At 40.8% G+C, this 20,337-nt stretch overlaps 1 protein-coding gene across 5 annotated transcripts in view; it reads left to right on the plus strand.

The window, feature by feature from the left end:
- The first annotated feature begins 471 nt into the window (after positions 1-471).
- Positions 472-20,337, plus strand: part of LOC144204741 (IQ motif and SEC7 domain-containing protein 1-like) — a 40,668-nt gene continuing 20,802 nt past the window's right edge. Inside the window, exons 1-3 of one of the 5 annotated variants that reach the window (XM_077728876.1) lie at positions 472-695; positions 2,274-2,418; positions 3,576-4,974. In XM_077728876.1, coding sequence (XP_077585002.1) covers positions 4,349-4,974 — 626 coding nt within the window. In that variant the 5' untranslated portion in view covers positions 472-695; positions 2,274-2,418; positions 3,576-4,348. Of the gene's footprint in view, positions 696-2,273; positions 2,419-2,438; positions 2,871-3,575; positions 4,975-17,050; positions 17,999-18,865; positions 18,887-20,337 lie in introns of those variants that run through there. The other 4 variants (XM_077728878.1, XM_077728879.1, XM_077728881.1 and 1 more) reach the window with 4 other exon arrangements.

Raw genomic sequence — 20,337 nt, forward strand, 5'->3', positions numbered from 1 at the left:
CCCCGCGACCCTTGTGAGGACAAGCAATATGGAAAATGAATGTCCCAATTCTTTCATAAGGATGTATTCATTAGGGACCCAAAATATTTTCAGGAAGTGCAAGCTACCTTGCTGTAAATCAATAATACTGTAAATAAGTCTGTGTGCATGGGTGTGTGTGTGTGAGTGTGTATTTGTGTGTGTGTGTGTGTGTGTGTGTGTGGTTGTGTGAGCAGCTAAATAAAATGAGCACTCACTCTGATGATCTGATCAGTGGCCCTGTATATAAGAAAGGGTATCAAGACTTTTTGCTTTCTTATAATTTTCATGGTAGTGATAGTAGTTATGATGTACTACTGACAGTTATGTTTATAAAATGAGGAATGAATAAAAATGTTTTCAAATATATTTTCATTGTTATTATTACTAGCCCCATCCTTATACGAGCAATATATTCTAAATTGCCATCGTCATTATTACGTTACAAGCTACTCTGCAGAGCGCCAGCATCACCCATCTTTCTGTGCGGAAGGTAAAACCTCTACTAGCAAAAGAGGATCTTTGAGCTGTCCGACGCAGCCAACCTCTCTGTGAGCTGATGAGGAGGAGGATGGAGGCTGTCATCTTCTTTTCCATTTTCTTTATCAACACAGAGGTGGACACGCCAAAGAGAAGTGCCGCTACGAAGCTGCGGAGATGAATCGTCTTCATCATCAGTGAGTGTTTCATTCACAGGCGCACACACACACATCTCGACACACGTACACGGAGAAACACATCAGTGATACGTGTGTCCTACTGTTGGATTTATTTATCTGTAGAACATAAGGATCGCTACTGCAATTCCAATGCCAACAGTCATTAACATTATTACTGAAATGCTATTTGTGAGTGGGCTCAGAAGGTTGACGGCTATGTGCCATCACACGGAGAACTGCAGTATGCGTGCGCTTAAACACTCAAAAGATTTGGTACCACCGTCTTAATCAATTAGATTCGGTCAGTTTGCTTTTCTAATATTCGTTTATTTGCTTTCTCTAATGGTGTGGAACATGGGAATATGCATTTTTCTTTTTTTACTCATTGTTATTGATATCATTTGCAGTTTCATATGATCCAATAGGTTGTTGTTGTTGTTGTTGTTGGTGGTGGTGGTGGTGATGCTCTTTTTTTATAAAATATTTAACCATTGATATTTGTTTGTTTTAATTTCAACATTTCAGTAAATTGTTTAGTGAGCCTGTTGATTTTCATGCCATGCCCATGGTTCAAAAGACATTTGGACAGTGGAATCATGTCCAGCAGGCAACAAAACAAGAACACATTCGGACCAAACAAAAACACTCACACAAACAAATCGTGACTGGTGCACTACTTTGGAAAGGAGGTTTATTTGAATTGACACCTTTGATGCAAGATAGGATAGGTTGCACATTCGGTTGCCAGCAAATCGCAGGGCACAAGGAGATGGCAAACCCATCATGTTCCAAAGCATACTTTGGGGCAACTTAGTGTTCAACCAGCCTATCATGCATGTTGTGGGGATGTGGGTACAAACAAGAGTCCCCTGAGAAAACCCACACAAACCCAAGGAGACCATACAAACTCCACGCACGAAGGTCTGAACATGGGATTGAACCCTTGATCTCAGCAGAAGTGTCAAGCCGACATGCTATCCACTCATCCACCAGCCCCGCATTTCATTTAAAACTACGTATAATGAAGGATGTTTCTTTAGGCACAATTTTTGTCAATTCATTCCATTATGATTGTCACATACAAGAACCAATGTTTTATTCCTGTATTCAATTGGTTCACTAAAACCCAAATTGTCTAAAATCATTTATATAATAGGGACGTAAAAATACATCCATCCGATCAATATATTGATTAGTGAATCACAGTTGAATCAAAATCGCGCAAAATGCATGAAGAAATAAAATAAAAACTACCTTTCCTTTTTTTTCCCGCTTCATTTAATGTATTTTTTTAATGACCGGATTAAATGTGTACATAAGATTGAATGTAATTTTTCGAATACGTACACCAGAAATGTGGGAGCACTCTTTATTATTGGCAAATGTGAAATGTTTTTCCAAAGAATATCTATCGTATGGTATTCCCATGAATTTAGATAAAAAGTCCGGATGTAGCACATGTTAGAGCGCTCTTCCGCAGTGCATGTTGCGATGCTCACTCTTTGGCTTCACGAGTGCGCGTCCTCGTGTGTTTCCCAGCTGGCATTCAGTCTGTAGTCAGCACCTCCTCCTCCTTCTCTCCCTCCTCTTTATCAGCACGCTGGAGGAGGAATGCTTTTTTTGTCAGCACTGCAGCAGCGGCGCAGAGGAATGATGATGAGGAGCAGGGTGATGATGAGTGAGGAAGAGGAGCAGACTTGAAGCCCATCAGGAAAGGATACAGCACCAACAGCCATAGCACGTGAGCATCATCAATAAATATCCTAATATTTCTCTTAGTCATAGCCGTCACGTTCTCGCGTCCTTTTCTCGTCGTGACCAGACCTGACATACGTGAGGGATGCGCGTTCTCCGCCGTGCCGTGTGTACTAGAGCATGCGACATTTTGCAGTTGCTGCACGAGTGCTTAAATAAGGCTGCGTTGAAAGCGGCGTAACCACCTACACGCACGCGCGTGCGCGTCGAGGAAAATGCGCTTTAGCCACCGCAGAGATAAAGATCACCAAGAAAGAAAGAATAGCTGTAAACCACGCGACATCACTCACCTCCCTGATTGGTCACAAGGGTGTAAACAGGAAGAAGGTTTTTGCCTTAGGGATTATCACGGTCAACTATCAAATCACAACTTGGTGGCTCAGTTTTCTTACGTATGGTTGGAGTTGTCTGAGGGACATGACGGCTTGTGCCTGGGAGGTAAGTCTTTTCATGTAACACTTCTCGGTCAATTCCGTCCTGCAAAACGAGGACCTCAATAGCCCAAATTGTCCAGGTTCACGAATGGTCCTCTCCCCTCAATACCACTCCAGAAAAGTTGGAAATAAATCAGCTTGCCACACTAGTATCATGGATGTGCTAAACTGTAACAGAAGGCATAAACGAAATCATGAGGACCGATGTCCCAGTTCCATTCCGAAATACACTCCGAACATTGAACAGCAGGCAATTGAAAAAAATTACGGTTTCACAAAATCCAGCAACGGAATTGCGCTTGGAAGAAGCTCTCCAAATCCGAAAGGTCAAAATGACCACAGACCGTTTTCACACTGGCTACTTCTCGTCTGGTCATGTATGTGTAAACAAGAAGTCTATTTGTCAAATGGACAAATCGTGAGCAAAGAAACATCTGGTTTGTCGTATGCGGTGGAATTTCTGAAGTTGACTGTGTGGGGTGATAGTCAAAATTGTGATTCTTACTGCATGCTTAGGCCTACTGGAATGTGCTTGCAGTGTGGTCATAAAACGGTATAAACTTGGTGGGGACTCACCACAAAGTAGCACTTTTAGTGTGAAAGATTGGACAAGTAGGATTGAAGGACGTAATGTTTATGAGGATCCCCCCAGTCTTCATCTCTTCATGTTCTCCACTTGTTTTTCATGGAACGGATACCTGTTATCAAGATGGATCTGGAAGGAGTATCCCAGACACGGCACCGGAAGAACATCTACTTGCAGAAACTGTGGGATTAGGTGCTCTCCTGGTGAACTTTGTGCTGGGAAAAAGCCCACATTTTCTTCATTCTAGATTTCCAGAAGAGGAACATGGCCAGTGTTTCTGCTGGTAAGGGGATGAATGATTGAAAAGACTCCTTATCCAGGAGTTCTCTGGATCCTGCAAGACTTCCCAGAGCTGCTCAAGGCTGTTTTGTTTGTCCCCCCCCCCCCCCCCCCCCTGTTTTTGGTGGTCTTTGAATGGGATGGTGCAACAATGACATTTGATTTTGATGACACGTCTAAGGAAAGCTACTCTGAATCCATATTGTGGATACAAGTGATTGATTGATCGGACATCGACTTGGCATTAACTCCACCGCTACTTGACTTGATCTTCCCTTTTCCCCAATATGGCTGTTGAGCATTTGTGCTCCGTGGATGTCAAAGCTATTAGGGAATACGGACTTAAGCGGTAAATGCTCCATGAGTCTGCCAAGTCTTCCGATCAGCACCAGAGAATGCCAGACCCATCTTGATCGTGATAACAGATCTTGAAGAAGAACCGGTCCTCTCCCCCCCACTCTCTGCTGGTGGGGGGGAGGGCAGGGCTTAGTTGAGTTGGTAGTGGTGTAGTGGCTTAGATGCACCCAGGACTTCAGGTAGGAAGTCATTTTTTTAGCTTCTCTCTCTGTTTGCTTTGTAGTCCCGTCTTTATTTTGACGCCAAGTTAGCTGCTAGCCATGGAGGCTAATCAAGGTCAAGGCCAGGGGAGCCCTGAAAGCCCCAATCGTGCAGTGGAGTATCTTCTTGAGCTCAACAACATCATTGAAAGCCAGCAGAAGCTTCTGGAAACGCAGAGGCGGCGCATTGACGAGCTTGAGATCCAGTTAGACCGCCTCAGTCAAGAGAACAAGGACCTACGCTCGGTCCGCCAGCCAGTTGCCCAGCCTCCAGCAGCCCATCCTCCAGAACCTCGTCTTCCTCCTCCTCCACCCCCACCGCCTCCCACTCAGTTCTCCTCTGTATCCAGCAAGAACCACAACCTTCACCACAACAAGCCACCCACCTCCATCCCTCTCAATACCAGCCACAACCACCAGCACCATCACTACAACAGCACCTCGGCAGTCCACACTCCTGTAATGGCCCCCACATCGCAGGTCCCCACGCCAGCTCCTCCCCCACCACCACCTCCCAATCTACCCCGGGAGCAGCCTCGAGGGCATAGTCGTCTAAGCCGGGCTGCGTCTACCAGCACTGGAACCAACACCAACTTTGTGGAAAAGGAGAAGGATCGCCTGGAGCGCCTGCACAAGAGCAACGCCGCCAACAACCACCACGCCCACACGATGCACCATCACAAAGCGTAAGTAACCTCTTCAGTTTTTAAGAGACGCACCAGAACAAACACAAATTAAGTCATTTTGGCTTTTAAGCAAATGTTAAAAGCACATTTCATCATAACTTTCAGTTATAATGAAATGTGCTTTTAACAGCTCCCAGGTCTCTTGTGTGATAACATGATAGTTTTCGATTAATAAAAAAGAAATAAATAAAGAATGAAAGCATATTTTCAACAGTTTCTAAATTTCCATCTATAGATGTAAGCGCACTATTTTGCTCCTTAAGAGCTGCCATGTATAATAATGCAATATGAATAACATTGAAAAGAACTGAATTCATGGGAAAGGTGTACTGTTCACCAGCCAATAGCAGGGCACACACAAAAGACAAACAGGCATTCAAGAACAGGAAAGCATACCGAAAGACAGTTTCCATCACAATCACGCCCAAAAAAACCCCCCCAGGTGAATATACAACAGCTCAAATTACAAAAACCCATTCAAGATAACATGTTTTCTTGATATAACTCTATGAATATTATCATAATATAGTCGATTAAAAAGAAAAACAAAAAAAACTCAACAGTCAGGGCCACATGGTGGTGTATTTTTACTGTTTCGCCAAAAAGCAACATGGAAGATGTCAGGCTAGCAAGCCACTTTGACTTTAATAATCACTTATTTAACATAAATGGACAGCTATAGTCAGAAATATGTTTGTCAATAGAAATCAAACAGTACTTTGCCACTACTGAAAAAAGCCGATTGTAAAATGCATTCAAATATATGCACTTTACTTATTCATTTTTTGTAATGATTATGGAAAATGGGTGAAGTGTAAGACTTGATTCTGTTTCCCACCCTGAATTGAACCAAGAAAAACCAAAAAAAACTTAAGTGGTACACAACCGAAGAGAAATACAATACTGTCAACAACATGTTGGAGTAGCAGGCATCTCCTATTTTCTCAGAAATATACTTACTAAATGTAAAATCTGGGACATTCATCCTCAATTAAATGAAGCAAAGAATGGGTAAACATAGTTTCTACTTCTCTGACACTGCCCGTTCTGCCTGACAATTTCGGGCTGCATGCAAGAATGTTACAGAAGAAACAGACAACCGAAATGGGTGAATCCGTCAAAAGCCATCTGGCAAGATGTGGCGGGGACCACAGTGATCTTTTTATAACTAATAAATGAAAATGGATAATTTTCCACACAACACTTGTTGATCCCTGACCGCACACAAACGTGTTGCGACGTGGTTGCAAATTACCGAACAGTATGACCAGTGTGAGGACTGTCGGACATTAGAACGCAGTCGTTGGTTGCAGTCGTAGCTTAGTTGCCTGGCAACACTCTTTCATAGCACCCCATCCGGAAGTGAACGTTGTCCTGTGCGAATTGCCAGCACCTCCTTTCTTACAGAGTATGACACCAAGAACTGGTCATGGCGCCTTCTGTTGCCAGGCAACTGCAGGCCCCCGCTGGAGGGAGGCCACTTGTGCACACGCGCTAAGCGTGCGCGACACTCGCGAATGCTGACAAGCGTGGCTGGCTTCTCCCAGGCGGCTGAAATGCGGCCGTGACTCATTCAGGTGTCTTCTTTGTCATCGTCCTCTGCGGCTGAAGAAGCTAATTTTCTGTCATGTTTACCCATCTTGTTCCAGGCCATGTTTTGTGGGTATTTGTTTTACTTAAAATAGTAATGTTAATTACTCCACATCCTATTAGATCAGGTCAAGCTACCCTGGTTAGGCGTGTACTCATGTGTCTCTCCTAAGATCAGAATCTAGCAGCTGTCAGATCGTGACAGGCTTTCACCCATCCATTCGTAAATTGCAGAAAAGGCTAAGGACTTGTCTTTTTTTTTATTTATTTCTTATGAATCCTACGTATAGGCCTTCACACTTCACTTATATAAAAAGATGTTTGTCCTACGAGACCGAGGCAGTATGTCAGGATCGCAGCTCCACTCTAAATGGCAATCAATTTAGAATGTTAATTTAACCAGAGGTCCATCTGTGGATTATAGGTTTGTTTTTGCTCGTACACTCTATAAACATGAGCTAAATCGGGCGCATCATGTCAAGGAAATGTCTGTGTTAGTTTTCGCAGTGCTAAAACGAAGATCGAATTTGCCATCTGGTCATGTGGATGTAAATCTGGGTTCCTGTTGAATTGGTCAGAGCCTCCATGGCATCTAATCTAATGGGTTTCCTCTGCTCCATTCCCAAAACAAAACAAAAAAAAGAAAACAAATAGAATGCCTACCTCAGTAGGAGAGCTGACACTGGGAATTGTAGCCTAATAAGGTCTATTTATACTCCAGAAACTGTGTAGCCTACACCAACGCGACAACTGTTGCATTGCATCACGTGACGCACGCATTGGATTGTCCGCAATTCTGTACAAACTATGCTACAGTTGGCTACAGGTTGGCAGTTCTTCTAGCCAAGTGCATCTTCTGATATTTATGGTTCGTTTACAGTGTTCGTATTTATGATGCCAGCATCAAACTAAAGAATTCTTGGTGTAATATTTCCATGGCGGTACATCGGAGAATGGTATGGGTGCCAACAAAGTTGGCTAAGTTCGTATGAGAAGGAGAATAAGCAGAAAGAGTGGGGACATGCTAGAAATTCTGAGCCTTAGATTACTAGTTTCATAGCTGTCTTCTCCCATTGGATGTTATGATAGTAATCTGGTGTTCTCCCAAAATGTCTTACCCATGCAAAATTATTTTAATACAGGTGAATTTGACAGATTTTAAATATTAATTCAGTCTTCGGTACAACTTCTCCTCACTAAGGTTGTGTAACATTTACAAAAATGTCTGCAATATACTAGGTTTGTATAGTTGCTTTCATTTTCACCAACTAGAAACTTGCTGCATGGCAGTATTTGGCCAAGAAGACATTGCCAAATGTGAAATGTATTCTGTATGTACTCCAGAGATAGTTATTTGTGTAAAAACACTTAAAAGTCTATTTACAAAATTTAAAAAACGTCCTGGTGGAAGGCTTTTCTGCTTTCTCTTTCTCACTTGCAGCTTACTTCTAAATACAACACAAGTACACATCTTTCTGTACTCCACCTCCTCACACACACACACACACACACACACACACACACACACAGTGTGTCTTCTATTAGGCAACATTCAAATTAGACACAAAGGCGGCTGGTGCTGATGTGGGTAGTTGTCATGGAAACAGTTCAGGAGGCTCGTGCAGATCAGCGGGAACGTGAACATGGCCGCCAGCTAGCGCTTCTTCTTGGCAAGCTCACATTATTGCGCCTTCTAAGGGAAAATTCCCAAAGCGCCGCTAGTTGACCACGCATGTTAGTCGATAAAACCCACGCCCTCGTGGTGGAGCTGAAGCTGGCACGTTTATCCAGAATAGATTCCATACGTTTGCTGTACTTCAACTGAGCTTCCCGAACCTCATGTGGTTTATGAGCGGATATTTTGTGGTTCAATTCTCTGTAGGTGTGACTGTGAGTGTGATAGATTGTTTGCCTATGTGCACTCTGTTTGAGTATGCAAGAAATTTATATATATTTATAAAAAAATGGATCATTTCCCATGGTATAGCAACCCTTTCTGACAGATCAGTAAGTCCAGCCACATACTGTTTAGGAATCCAAAGGCGATCCTCAAGGAAAACATGTGGTTCCTAGATTTAATCTGCCATACGGTATGATTTTCGTGACATCATTCCAAGAACTTCTTTCTCATATTTTTTTTGTAGTGCAAGCAAATCGGAAATAGTACCTTGCGGCTAAAACTGATGCACAATTGGGGTTAAGTCCCTCTCTGCACAAAGATGTTTTTAGAAAGCTTTTATTTTTTGCGTGTGTAGCTCTTTGCTTTTATGCACTTTATGTTTTTTACACCATTGTAAGTTTGAGTTGTGTGACACTCCCAAAGAAAGTAGGCTAGCCGCTATGAATAGCAATGTGATGAATTACCTCTCTAAGGCGAGCCCCGAGATCCCAGTGTGCGTGTGCACGAGAGCGAGAGAGAATTTGGACATGCAATATATATCAGCTAGATAGTGCAGTGCCCACTGGCACTGACTGATTCGTACACAGGTGGCCCGGTGTTTGAAACCCGTCTGAAGCAATATCACCCTCTAGCGAATGTCCCTAAGCAAGACCAGTAAATTCTACCAGGTCTGGTAAGATGATACCAATCTGGAGCTGTTGGGATGCTACCACACAATCAATCCTAGCAACCAATGGATACTCCGCACCTCACAACCAATCGAACAAGGAAGCAAACGTTTGCCCAGTATTACAATGTCCAAAAGCAAAAACTCCCCTTGGAACTAGACACTGATAAGATACGACATCATCCCCCGATAAGATTTCCATTGAAATATATAGTGATAATTCAAATGTAAAAAGCAATTAAAAGCCCAATTTGTGGTCTCCGGGTGCTACAAGAGTTAAATAGAAGTCCGGTGAAAGTTTTTAAAACTGACAGATGGACAAGAGTCAGTCATATTATCTCCCATTTCTAAAAGGCCACCAATTTATGCACATCATCCTCCTTCTCCCTGAACACTGCAAATGTACCACTGCTAACAAGTACTATTACTAACAGATTTACTGTGTGCTAATCACGAGCTGCCTGTTTGTTTTCTCATGCACGCAGCTCACCGTGCCGTGCTACTAATCGCTCTCTGTGTGTAATGTGAACATAGTCACACACAGCTAACGGTGGAGAATGCGCTCCAACGGCTCCGCTTTTGCTAGTGATTGTGTGCAAAGCCAATGCTGACGTAGCTGTGCTTCATGCTTTTAATATGACTAATTATTGCATTATAGCTGTGCTAAGCTCTGACTGTGCTAATGGTGTTTGTTTGTGTGCCTTTGTGTTGTCTTTGTTGTCGTCTATCTTTCTGTGTTCTCCTCTTGACTTTATTTTTCCTTCTTTTCTATTCTCTTTTCTCCTTTTCTTTTCTCTTTTCTTCTCGTCCACTCTCTCCTTCTCACTTCCTGTCTCTCTAGCGCCCCCACTTCCTCTTGTCGTCCGTCCAGCATCACCACTCCTTCCTCCTCCGCCTCCTCCTCCTCTCTCTACTCGTCCAGCCTCCCTCCTAACAGCCACGCCTCCTACCATCAGTACTGCTGCCCCGCGCGCCTCCGCCTGCCCAAGCCTCCCTGCGCCTTGCCCCCTGCCAACAAGCATCACGAGCAGGCAAGGTAAGGGCCACTGTCACCCCTCCCCTACCTCCCCCACTACCATTCCTCCTTCCCTTCCTTCGACAATAGCCACCTCATCCCTTGGTGGCGTCCACTCTTCCCAATATGGACCAACAAGGGGGATATCCAGGGCCTTCAGAGTAGAACAGGGATGATCGATTTACAGCATGTCCAATCCAAAAATGAGGCCTAAAAGAACACTCTTACTTTTCTTGCATCTATCAAACCATTTTTGTCTCATATGTAGACATTTAAATTGAGTTACTTTTATGATCTCATGACATAGTTGCATTTATTGTAAATATTGTTATAGAGTACATTAATGAAAGACATGGCCGATATTTTCATTTAAAAATATGGTCAATGTGCACATAAGTTGGTCCATCACTAATTGACAACATCCCATGTGTAATATGTTACTATTTTTAAGATAGGGAGCATATTTTATTCCATTCTTAAAACTATTTTCTTTCCTTGATACAACAAAAATGAGAAGAGAAATCAAATCCGCCACCAATGGAACATTCTGGTCTTTTAACAATTTTTCCAAGGGAAAGACAAAAACTTTGTCCTTAGGACTTCATTTTTTTCCCCCCAAGAGTCCCCCTATGAACCCACCCTGCACCCTTCATCACCCACACTGGACATCCTGGTCTTTGTATGTCCTCACTGACATTTCCTTTTTTCCTTCTTTCTCTTACTCTATTTCTTTTTCTCTCCCTCTCCCATTTTCTCTTATGGTCCCATTCTTGCAATTTCCCTTTTTCTCTTTCGATGTCTCTCTCTTTCTTTCTCTCTGTTGTCGTCCTTTGTTCCCTCATTTCATTTTTTTTTTCATTCTTTCCTTTTTTACTTTCATTTCTTATTTCGATCTGTTTTCCTTTTTCCTTTTCCATCTTTCATTTTTTTATTTTACACTCTGTTATTTTCTCTCCATCCTTTCTTATTTCTCTTCTGCTACCTTTTGTTTTTTCCCCTATATCTCTTTCTATCTTTCTCTTCTGTCTCCGTCTGTCTTTACGTCCGTCCGTCTCTCAGAGAGGAGGAAGATGATGACATCGCCCATCAGTTCTGTTGCCCCGCCTCCGAGTGCAGTAGCCCCTCCTCTAGGTAACCAGGTGCAACCAACGCCAAACCTCGTACGACCCCCCCAATCCCTCGCCCCCTCACCCAACAACGTCCCGCTGCCCGACTTAACTGCTGATGGAGAATGGTGTTTATCCCATGGTCACTTTTGAGTATAGAAGCGATGAAAATGTGGAAAATGGAGCCTCCCTGGCGGAGAAGAAAACTACTCGACTGCTCAACTTCTTTTGGAGTTAAAGCCATGAGCAGTTTTTCTGTCAAAGAACAACTTACATTTACAACTCAAGTGTTGTTGTCCCACTGACGCTCACAATGACTGTTGCTCTTAGCTAATGGCGAGATAACAACAAGTTAATCTCATTTTTTGTGTTTGAAACATTGCACACGAACAGTCGACGCTCCAAACTTTGGAGGGAAAAGGACAGAGGACTACTACAAATAAAGCATTTGCTGTCTGGGAAAAACAAAAAGAAATTCTAAACAAAGATTGCTCAGCTGAAATGCGGCAATGGGTCTGTGTTTAGACGCTTCCGTTAGTCAACAGCAAATACGGCAACGACATGTGAGACTTCTTGCTTGGAGCCAAATGTGTGTACTTTGTAAATGGATTTTGATTTTATCATGATCATGCAGTCTGTTGATTCCCAAAAAGAATGTAGAAGAAACATTTTGTTGCCCCCAAACAATCAATCACTTTTGCAACGCACCACTCCTGCGGTCATCGTCAATTTCCAAAAATAGTCATGCAAACATGAAACTTTCATCCAACTCTGGTTCACTATTAGAGGGCCTACAGTGAGGACTCAAGTCATGAAATCCATGTCGCAAATGATGTTACAAAGAGTCAATACAACAATGTGTGTCATTGTCTAAGGCATTTCATATATGTGAGGCTGAATACAATCCTTCCTAAAGCAGAAATCCTCATTGAAGCATTACTTTTCAAAAATATCACCACCAAAAAGTCCAAACTTCTCTACTAAAGAAATACAACCGTTCACAATCTATTACTGTACCTTAGAAAATGTCCGAAGTAAACGAACGTCATCATTGTTCATTGACAAAATCCATCCTCTTTTTCTCATCATTGCTAATTAGAAGACAAATAAATTGTCTTGAAGGTTGAAACAAGCTCAACAAATGCAGGACGGTTAAATGGAAGAAAGGAAAAGAAAAATAGATATTATTTTGATGTATATGTGTTCTACATGACTTGGGAATCCAAATGTGAGTAAATTGCATTGACAAGCCAAGACATAGAAGTTGAAATCTAATTGGACATTAAAATCTTGATCCATATGACATTAAAGCATGGCAGCAAAGACACAGACTCACACACTATCACATTAAGTTCATAGAGTAGACCCTGTTCCCCGACTTCACACCAGTCGACCAATGGCATAAATGTTCCCTAAAAAGTTGAAATAATGCATTTTTTTCTTACATATTTGAAAATGGCCATTTAGAGGGCAAATTTTGCATATAACACTTCGACATTCTTTGTCAAAAATAACCCAAGAGACGCTACTGAAGCTGAGGGCTGACAGCTTTATCCCGCCAAATGGCTTAGCTTCAGCACCCATTTGGGATATTGTGTCGTGGGCCACTAACGGCATTCATTCAATGATGCTTGCTAATCACACTAGTTGCAAAAGGGAGTAACGCAGTTTTCTTTGCCAAATACCATTCAACCTCAGAGAAGAAATGGAAAACTAAAAAGATTCAACCAATCAAAAGAATGGAACAGTTCAATATTTACGTGCCGGCTCGGAAGGGTTTCAAATCGAGGGAGGGAGGGAATGAAGGACCTTAAAGTTAGAGATGGGCGCTTGGTGTCATAGAGAAGTCATAAAAGAAGTATGAAACCAATGCTTTTTAAACTGTTTTTAGAAAAAGGACCAAAACAAAATCTCAAATTTGCTGGACCAATGGTTTTTCATGGGTTTTGGGTTCTAAAAGATTCCCCTTCTTCAACCACGCCATGTATTTATTTACGCTACATAGGGTTTAAAAGACGTCTATATATTTGTTTTAACAATAAAGAAGCCATTGATCAATCAGTGCTTGCCATTGTGTGGTACCAAACGGATGCTAGAGTATATTGTCTTTCCAATGGAACAGGGGGTTATTTAGTGAATTCACTAAGAGCTAAAGTGAAAATTAATGGCTGCTTGTCAGCTTGTTTTTTGGGTGGCTTTTCAGATTGACATGTATTTATTATATACTTGAGGATAGATTATGATAGAGATCTCAATGTACGCAAAATACTTCTGGACAAAATGTGGTTACCTATTAGTTGACTTCAAGCATACTACTGACTAATAGACAATAAGTCCCTCAAAATAAGTGTTTTTGACTGATGGCTACTTGTTGAAGCTCTGTAGGGTGATTTCTTTCCTATTCTGGTTTGATGTAGAGTTTCAGCTGATCAAGTTGTCATTTTACCCTTCATAAATCACCTTCTAGTACATTCACAATGGAATACAGGCATTTATTGTTGCTTTTAACGTTAAGTTGGAGAAATCTCTCTAAAGTATCATAATATTTTGATGAAACTGGGGAAGGAAAGTGATGAAACCCTTAAATTCCTTGAAATTGCGCACTGATCGACGTTTTTGCACATTTTTGATGTCGTTCACAAAGTGGCTCCTCTCAAGCCCAATCATGAAACTCATTTTTTCCAATTACTTAGTTCCGTTTAGTTAGTTCACCTGTGTTATTTTTAAATCAGAGTAGGTTTTACTTATGTATATATATTTTATACATTCATATGTGCATATCGCCCAATGGAACATCAATTATTTGGACAACAAGAGGATATTTGCTGATTATACAAAGTCTGCCACAAACAAATTCAATGAGCGTAGATCAATTCAATCCAAAAAAAAGCAATAAATAGAAATACAAGGTAATGGTGATTTTTTTTCAAATTTTTTTGCATGAAAACTAGCCTGTGTTGTGCATTTTAATTGATTGGATTGTAACCAATGGTACAAAATACCAATCAAGTTTCAATGTATCATTGGGCCCGCATCTTTCCCCCGTATTCACTGCAAAAGGTGCAAATAGTTTCCTCGTGCTGTAACAGGCCACTGAGCTAGGTGTAATACACCTTGCCAAAAATTAAAATAAGTCACAGGGTGTGAGATCAGGAGTGCAGGGAACCATTCCAAGTGGTATTCTCAAATTCCTGTACATTTCGTTGTGTACAGCCATGTCTGGGCTACTGCTGTGGTTCCATTTTCAAATGTTACACAAAGGAACACCACGCTTATTGCTCACTTAATTTTCTGCCAAATAGTACATAAAATGTTAGTGTCGAACATTAGTTCAATATTGTGATGAAAATTTTCATAACACAATGTAATCTAAAACCCCTGTGAGCATTGTGAGGTTAGACAGTGCAGATAATGGTGAATGGATGTAATCCTTCAAAATGCGCTGTTAGAACCTCATTAATGTTTCTATTTTTCTACATTTGCACTAAAGCCAAATGACAAGATGCTGCAACTAGCACACTGTTTTTAATGTTGGTTTCCTTTTTTAGCGAAAAAAAAATATATATGTATGTATAAATAAAGTTAATAATAGACATTTTAAAAGGAAATGATGTCTTATAAACATTGCCATGAAAACAAAATGGTGACAATCAGTGCAGTGAAAGAATGAAATGAAATTATTCTAACATTACTATTAAATGAGTAGAGATTAAAATTAGTATCACAACAAAGACCCTTTCGATTAGCAAACAAGCAAGGTTGATTAATAGTAAGCATTTCAATGAATTAGCATCCTATTAAACCCCACAGCATATTTTCAATTTAAAAATCATTTGAGCTGCCTTGTTAACGTCACTGGATTTCCATATTGTGATTCCACTTCAAATGCACATTGCTAAAAAGAGCACGACAGTCTCAGCGAGGTAATGCCAAACACAAGGAAGTCGTTCCAACTGCAATAAGAAGTTCTCCCGTCATTCATTGTCATGCTAACACATTCACCAGCTCACCAAAATAGACCTTTTATTGTTTGTGCCAAGCACAAGATTGAGAGGTGCTAACACACACTGGCTAGCACCAATATATATAAAAAAAAATATGCTTTATTTTTTTTAAACCATTTAATGTGTATCATTAATAATGCTCATTGATTGATCATGAAATTAGCCTCACTGATTGCCAAAATGTTTATTTAGTGCTCATGAAGCCAATGAGAAAATTCAAGTCTGCATAGGGTTATCATCATATAGTACATTAAAGTACCTTACAGAGACTGATGTGTTTTTGTTGTTTAAAAGTCCAGACTGTTGTGGCAATATTCCCTTGGCTTGGTGTGTGTAAAAGTTACTGTTGTATGTAGTACTAATACTACTAAAATACAACTTTTTATTCCTAGTAAAAGCCAATTATCCCACTCATTCATCAAGGCGAAAAAACTCATGTATGAAACAGAGTTGGAGAAAGCCGAGGCCGGGTGTAAAGTTTGACACATATCTCATTTCTGCCATTCGATTGTGTTGAAAGCAATTCAAAAAGGTTTTAAAAAAGTTGTGGAATTATCAGATAATAGTGTCGTGTGTCTAATTCTTGCCTAAAAGAACCTCAGCAGCAGTTGCACATGAATCTGATGTTGTAACATCCCATCTCTAAGGCTCAAGTTGAGCTTTGAGTAGTTCCAAGAAAGAAAGAGATGCTCAATTCCTCCGATTTGGCTCCCTATGTCAGCAAAGTTCAGTTACTTATTGGGCAGGCAAGGGGTATTGCTTGAGGATGAAGCCAGCCCCAACATTTTAAGGATAAAAGTATGTTTTTGAAATGACCCCAGCCACCAGAAATGTTTTTCTTTCTTCTTCTTCTTCTTGTCATTATTACATCTTTACATTTTCTAAGGTGACTGTTACCATGCCAACAGTCCAACTCACTTTACATCCAATTGCAACAGTAAAACCCACTTGCAGTCATCTTCTAGCTTTCTCCATCTTCTGTGTATCCCAATCATGTGTAAATAGTTTTTGTGAATGATTTCAAGAGAACGTGAACTTGGATGCTATAATACAGTATAATATATTCTTTTAAGAGCAGTTCACGATAAAAACTGTAATACTGAGAAAATGTGCAAAATGTCAGTAAACATTATTTCTGTCTGATAAGGATCAACAAAATGATGTGAAGGTTCAGATTAAAGTTATGAAGAGGTGATCATTGCTTGTAGTATTGAATCTCTAACAACCCCAATTCTTTGTGTCATTTTTTTTCTGGGAAAATGTAACAGAGACATTACATGCACAAGTGCAACATGACACAAACTGCAAGAAGTACCACTTTGCATAGAAAATAGAACCTGGATTAAGTTGATTAGAACAGGAAATAGCACCTCAAAGTAATAAAAAGTACCAGAAACAGGAAGTACCAACTGTACGTATGTCTGACTTTGAATGTATGACCTGATTAAGGAGGTATTAAAAAAAAAAGGAATAAGGAAGTACCACCCAATGACAAAAGGACCACGTGGACAAAGAAGCACTACTTTACAGAGAAAACTGAGTTGAAAATAAAACCTGATACAAGAAGTACACCCTTGAGTCCCAAATACTGGTTTTTAAAGTCAATTGGGAGGTATGGTATGAAACATGAAAAAGAAACATCTAAAATAAGAAAAAAAGATTAAAAGGTGAAACCCGGAGAGGGAAGTCCCGCCTACATTCTGTCTAAATAAATCAACTGGTAGGCGGTACAGTGACAGATAATTGGATTAAGGTTTTAGCCAGTTTGGTGGGTGACAGAAGGAAGAGGGAGAGTCTACAGAAAGAACCAAGGTACCCATTGACATATCAGCAATAACATGTCCACTATGAGCAGAAAGTACAGACGGAAGTATCACCTGGAGAGCAAAACAATACCACTAAAAAGTACCACCAAAAGATGGAAGAAGCAGCTGGATTTGAAGATCAAAAAATGGAAGTACCACCAGTGCCGCAATTAACTCGGAATACCGTCTGCCTATGAATATATACCCGAATTTAGGATCACCACTTGGATTTGAAATCAAAAGACAAACAGGAAATATACATTGGTTTAGAGGCCCATTAATAGGATGATTTGTAAATTTAACCAACAACAAGATTTCACAGGACTACCAGGAAGTATCAGAAGGACTTGGACGTCCATAGAACAGGAAGTACGAACCCTGGGATTCGGAAGTCTGGAAGGTATCTGAATTGAAAACCTGCAACAGAAAGTTCTAACTGGATTAGGGAACCTGCAAAACTATGTATCGCCTGGATTGTTCATCCATATTCAACTATATATTCCGCATATCCTCACAAGGGTCATGGGACCCCCTTCATTGACTGGAAAGTAAAGAGTTCCTTATCCTATACCTGGTAGTGGAGCCACTGCAGGCAATGCCTAAAGACTTCATAGGGGTACGCCCAATACTGGCCACCATTTAAAAAGAAAACCCTTTAATCTTTCATTTCTGACTTTTTCCAATCTTCGGTGGTTTTGGCATTGTGCCGTGAGGGCAATTTAGGATTCAAGTTTACCTTTTTTTTGTTGTGACATTGCAAGCGTTGCACCTCAATGAGGAACTTTTCTCTAGATCTCCTGGAATTTTCTTGGAGGAAACCAGGAGCTAAACTCAATCCAACTTCCTAGCCTCCTGGGATGTTTTGCATTTCAGGCATCTTTGAGTTTTGCTTTTCATTTTGTCTGCGCTCGACTGGATCCTGGTCACCCTTACACAGGTAGGGCACATACTCTTCGTTAGGATGATGGGGAATCTGTAGTATTTTTCAGCTACATACTTTGGATGAAAGGTGGACTACACACTGGACTTATTTGTCAGTCAATGTCAAGGCACCTAGTACAGACAAACAACAGACTGGCCTCCAGCCAATTCGGCTAGACGGTCCATTTAAATTTAGTTAATTCAAATCCTTATGTAAGTTTTGAGAATATCGGAAGAAATAGTAGTTTGAATGCTCACAAGGACACCATGATATAATCTGTTATCACTATCCCAGTATGCTGACAAGCCATTAAAATGGCAGCCTAACCCACGAACCAATCAGTGTGGAGTGCGTCGGAACATGACTTTATAAAGAAAAGTCTCATTTCTTCGTACTTGGCCTAAATGAAGCATTTGACTGTACATGTGCGTGTAAAGTGTAACAATTAGGTTCAAGCATTTGATACTTGATAAGCATATTGGGGGAGATTTTGTGTTCGTGAGTCCATGCGTGAATGTAAATCAGGGAATAAAAAATTCAATACAGACACGTGGTTGGCTGTCAGCAACATACCAAGTGTCTCCAAGGTGGGAGTAAATGGAGGGAGATTCAGAGGAGAGGCAGGGGGAGAAAGCAGGACAAGAAAGAGGGTGTGTCGGAGGAGATGAAAGGAGCAAAGAAGGGGAGCAGAGAACGTTTCAAACTGGATGGAAGAGAGATAGAAAGGAAAGCATACACATCGGAGGTGTGGCTGATTAGGAGACAAAGCTAAGAAGGAGAGTGAGAGAGAGGGGAGAGGGAGAGAGAGAGAGAGGGAGAGAGAGAGGGAGAGAGAGAGGGTGGAGAGCGAGGGAGAGAGAAGGGCAAAGGAAGAAAGAGGAAGAGGAGGAGACACAAATACAGGTATGTGTGTTTGTGTATGTGTGTCTGATGCATTTCTGTAATTGGAAAGCGGCTTCATTGTCCATATAGGGGTAAGACCTCACTCATTTTGTGTGTGTGCAGGTGTGTGTAAGTCTGAAAGGGTGTGTGCAGGGTTACGTGTGGTTGTGTGTGTCATTCCCACCTATTGGGTCTGACATTGCGCCATGTGTTTGAATGTGGATGTGCAGGTCAGGTCAAAGTGTGCATAAGTGCGTGTGTATCGGAGTGTATGTTCATCTGTGTGGCCATGTCTAGCTGTGTGATGAATAGGGAGTAAGTATATCAGTGTGTAGTTACATTATGCATTGGTATGTAATTGTGCATATGTCAAGGGTGGACACATCCTCACACTAGGAGTGTAGAATAGTGCTTAGTTATCAATTTGAACGTATGCTTATATTAGTGTGTTTGTATGAATTTATATATTTGTTTGTCCATCACTATGTTAGTGTAATTATGCTTGCATTTAGTGTGTTTATGTGGAGAGCATGAAGGCAAACATAGCTGTCTGATGAAAAACTAAAATCATGGACTCAAAAGCAAGTGGACCAAATTGTTTAAGTTTTTTCATTGACCAGCATTAAACAGAGTTTATATATGTAAGTGCAGGTGTGCACTAGCTTGATACACAAGCTATACTGGCGATGAGAATTCCACAATACAGAAAAAGTGAAATGTGTTGAAAGTTACTGAGTTATACAAAATTGCTATTTACAGTACCTGTAGTAGGCCAAGCTGCTGATAGACATTTCGCTTTGTTGCTAAATATATAACTGTTGCAAACAAATGTCACATATCTTTACTGCAGTTGCTAAAAGATCAGTTGATACAAATTTGACAACAATTGATGTTATGACAAAGACTGGACAAGGCGGGATACTGGATCCCTTTGCGTCTCACATATCGAATCCTAGCTTTCTTGCTAAATACGATTTGGCGTTGGCACTGCTACAATTAGCTTTGTGCCACCGTGGAAGAAGAATAAAATAAGGCCGCCAAAGTGAAGCCATGCGTAAAGACGCTCGAGTGCGCAACGCTCAATAATTCATGTAGCACTCCGCTTACATGTATGCACTATTTTTAGCATGTTAGGATAAGTAAAAAAGAGTGATTATTTGATGGATATATCCCATCAAATCTTTAACAATGCCATCAATAAGGTGCCAAAAATACTGTATAATGCTGCCAAATATGCAACGTTGCAATTACTGCTACTAAGTGTTAATATTGTGAAATTTGTAATAGTTGTTGGCCTGTGTCATGTAATGTGGGAGGAATATGCAGTTTGTTTACGTCTATACATTGTAAAAATTGCGATTAATATTTTATAGTAAGTGCACATCCAATTATAATACATTTGTCTGATGTCACTGGATGCGTGCCATGCCGTTAAGTTATTTGTCATGGGTAGGATAATGCTGTGGTGTGTT

The sequence above is a fragment of the Stigmatopora nigra genome, chromosome 1 (assembly GCF_051989575.1).
Source record: "Stigmatopora nigra isolate UIUO_SnigA chromosome 1, RoL_Snig_1.1, whole genome shotgun sequence".
Lineage (NCBI taxonomy): Eukaryota > Metazoa > Chordata > Actinopteri > Syngnathiformes > Syngnathidae > Stigmatopora > Stigmatopora nigra.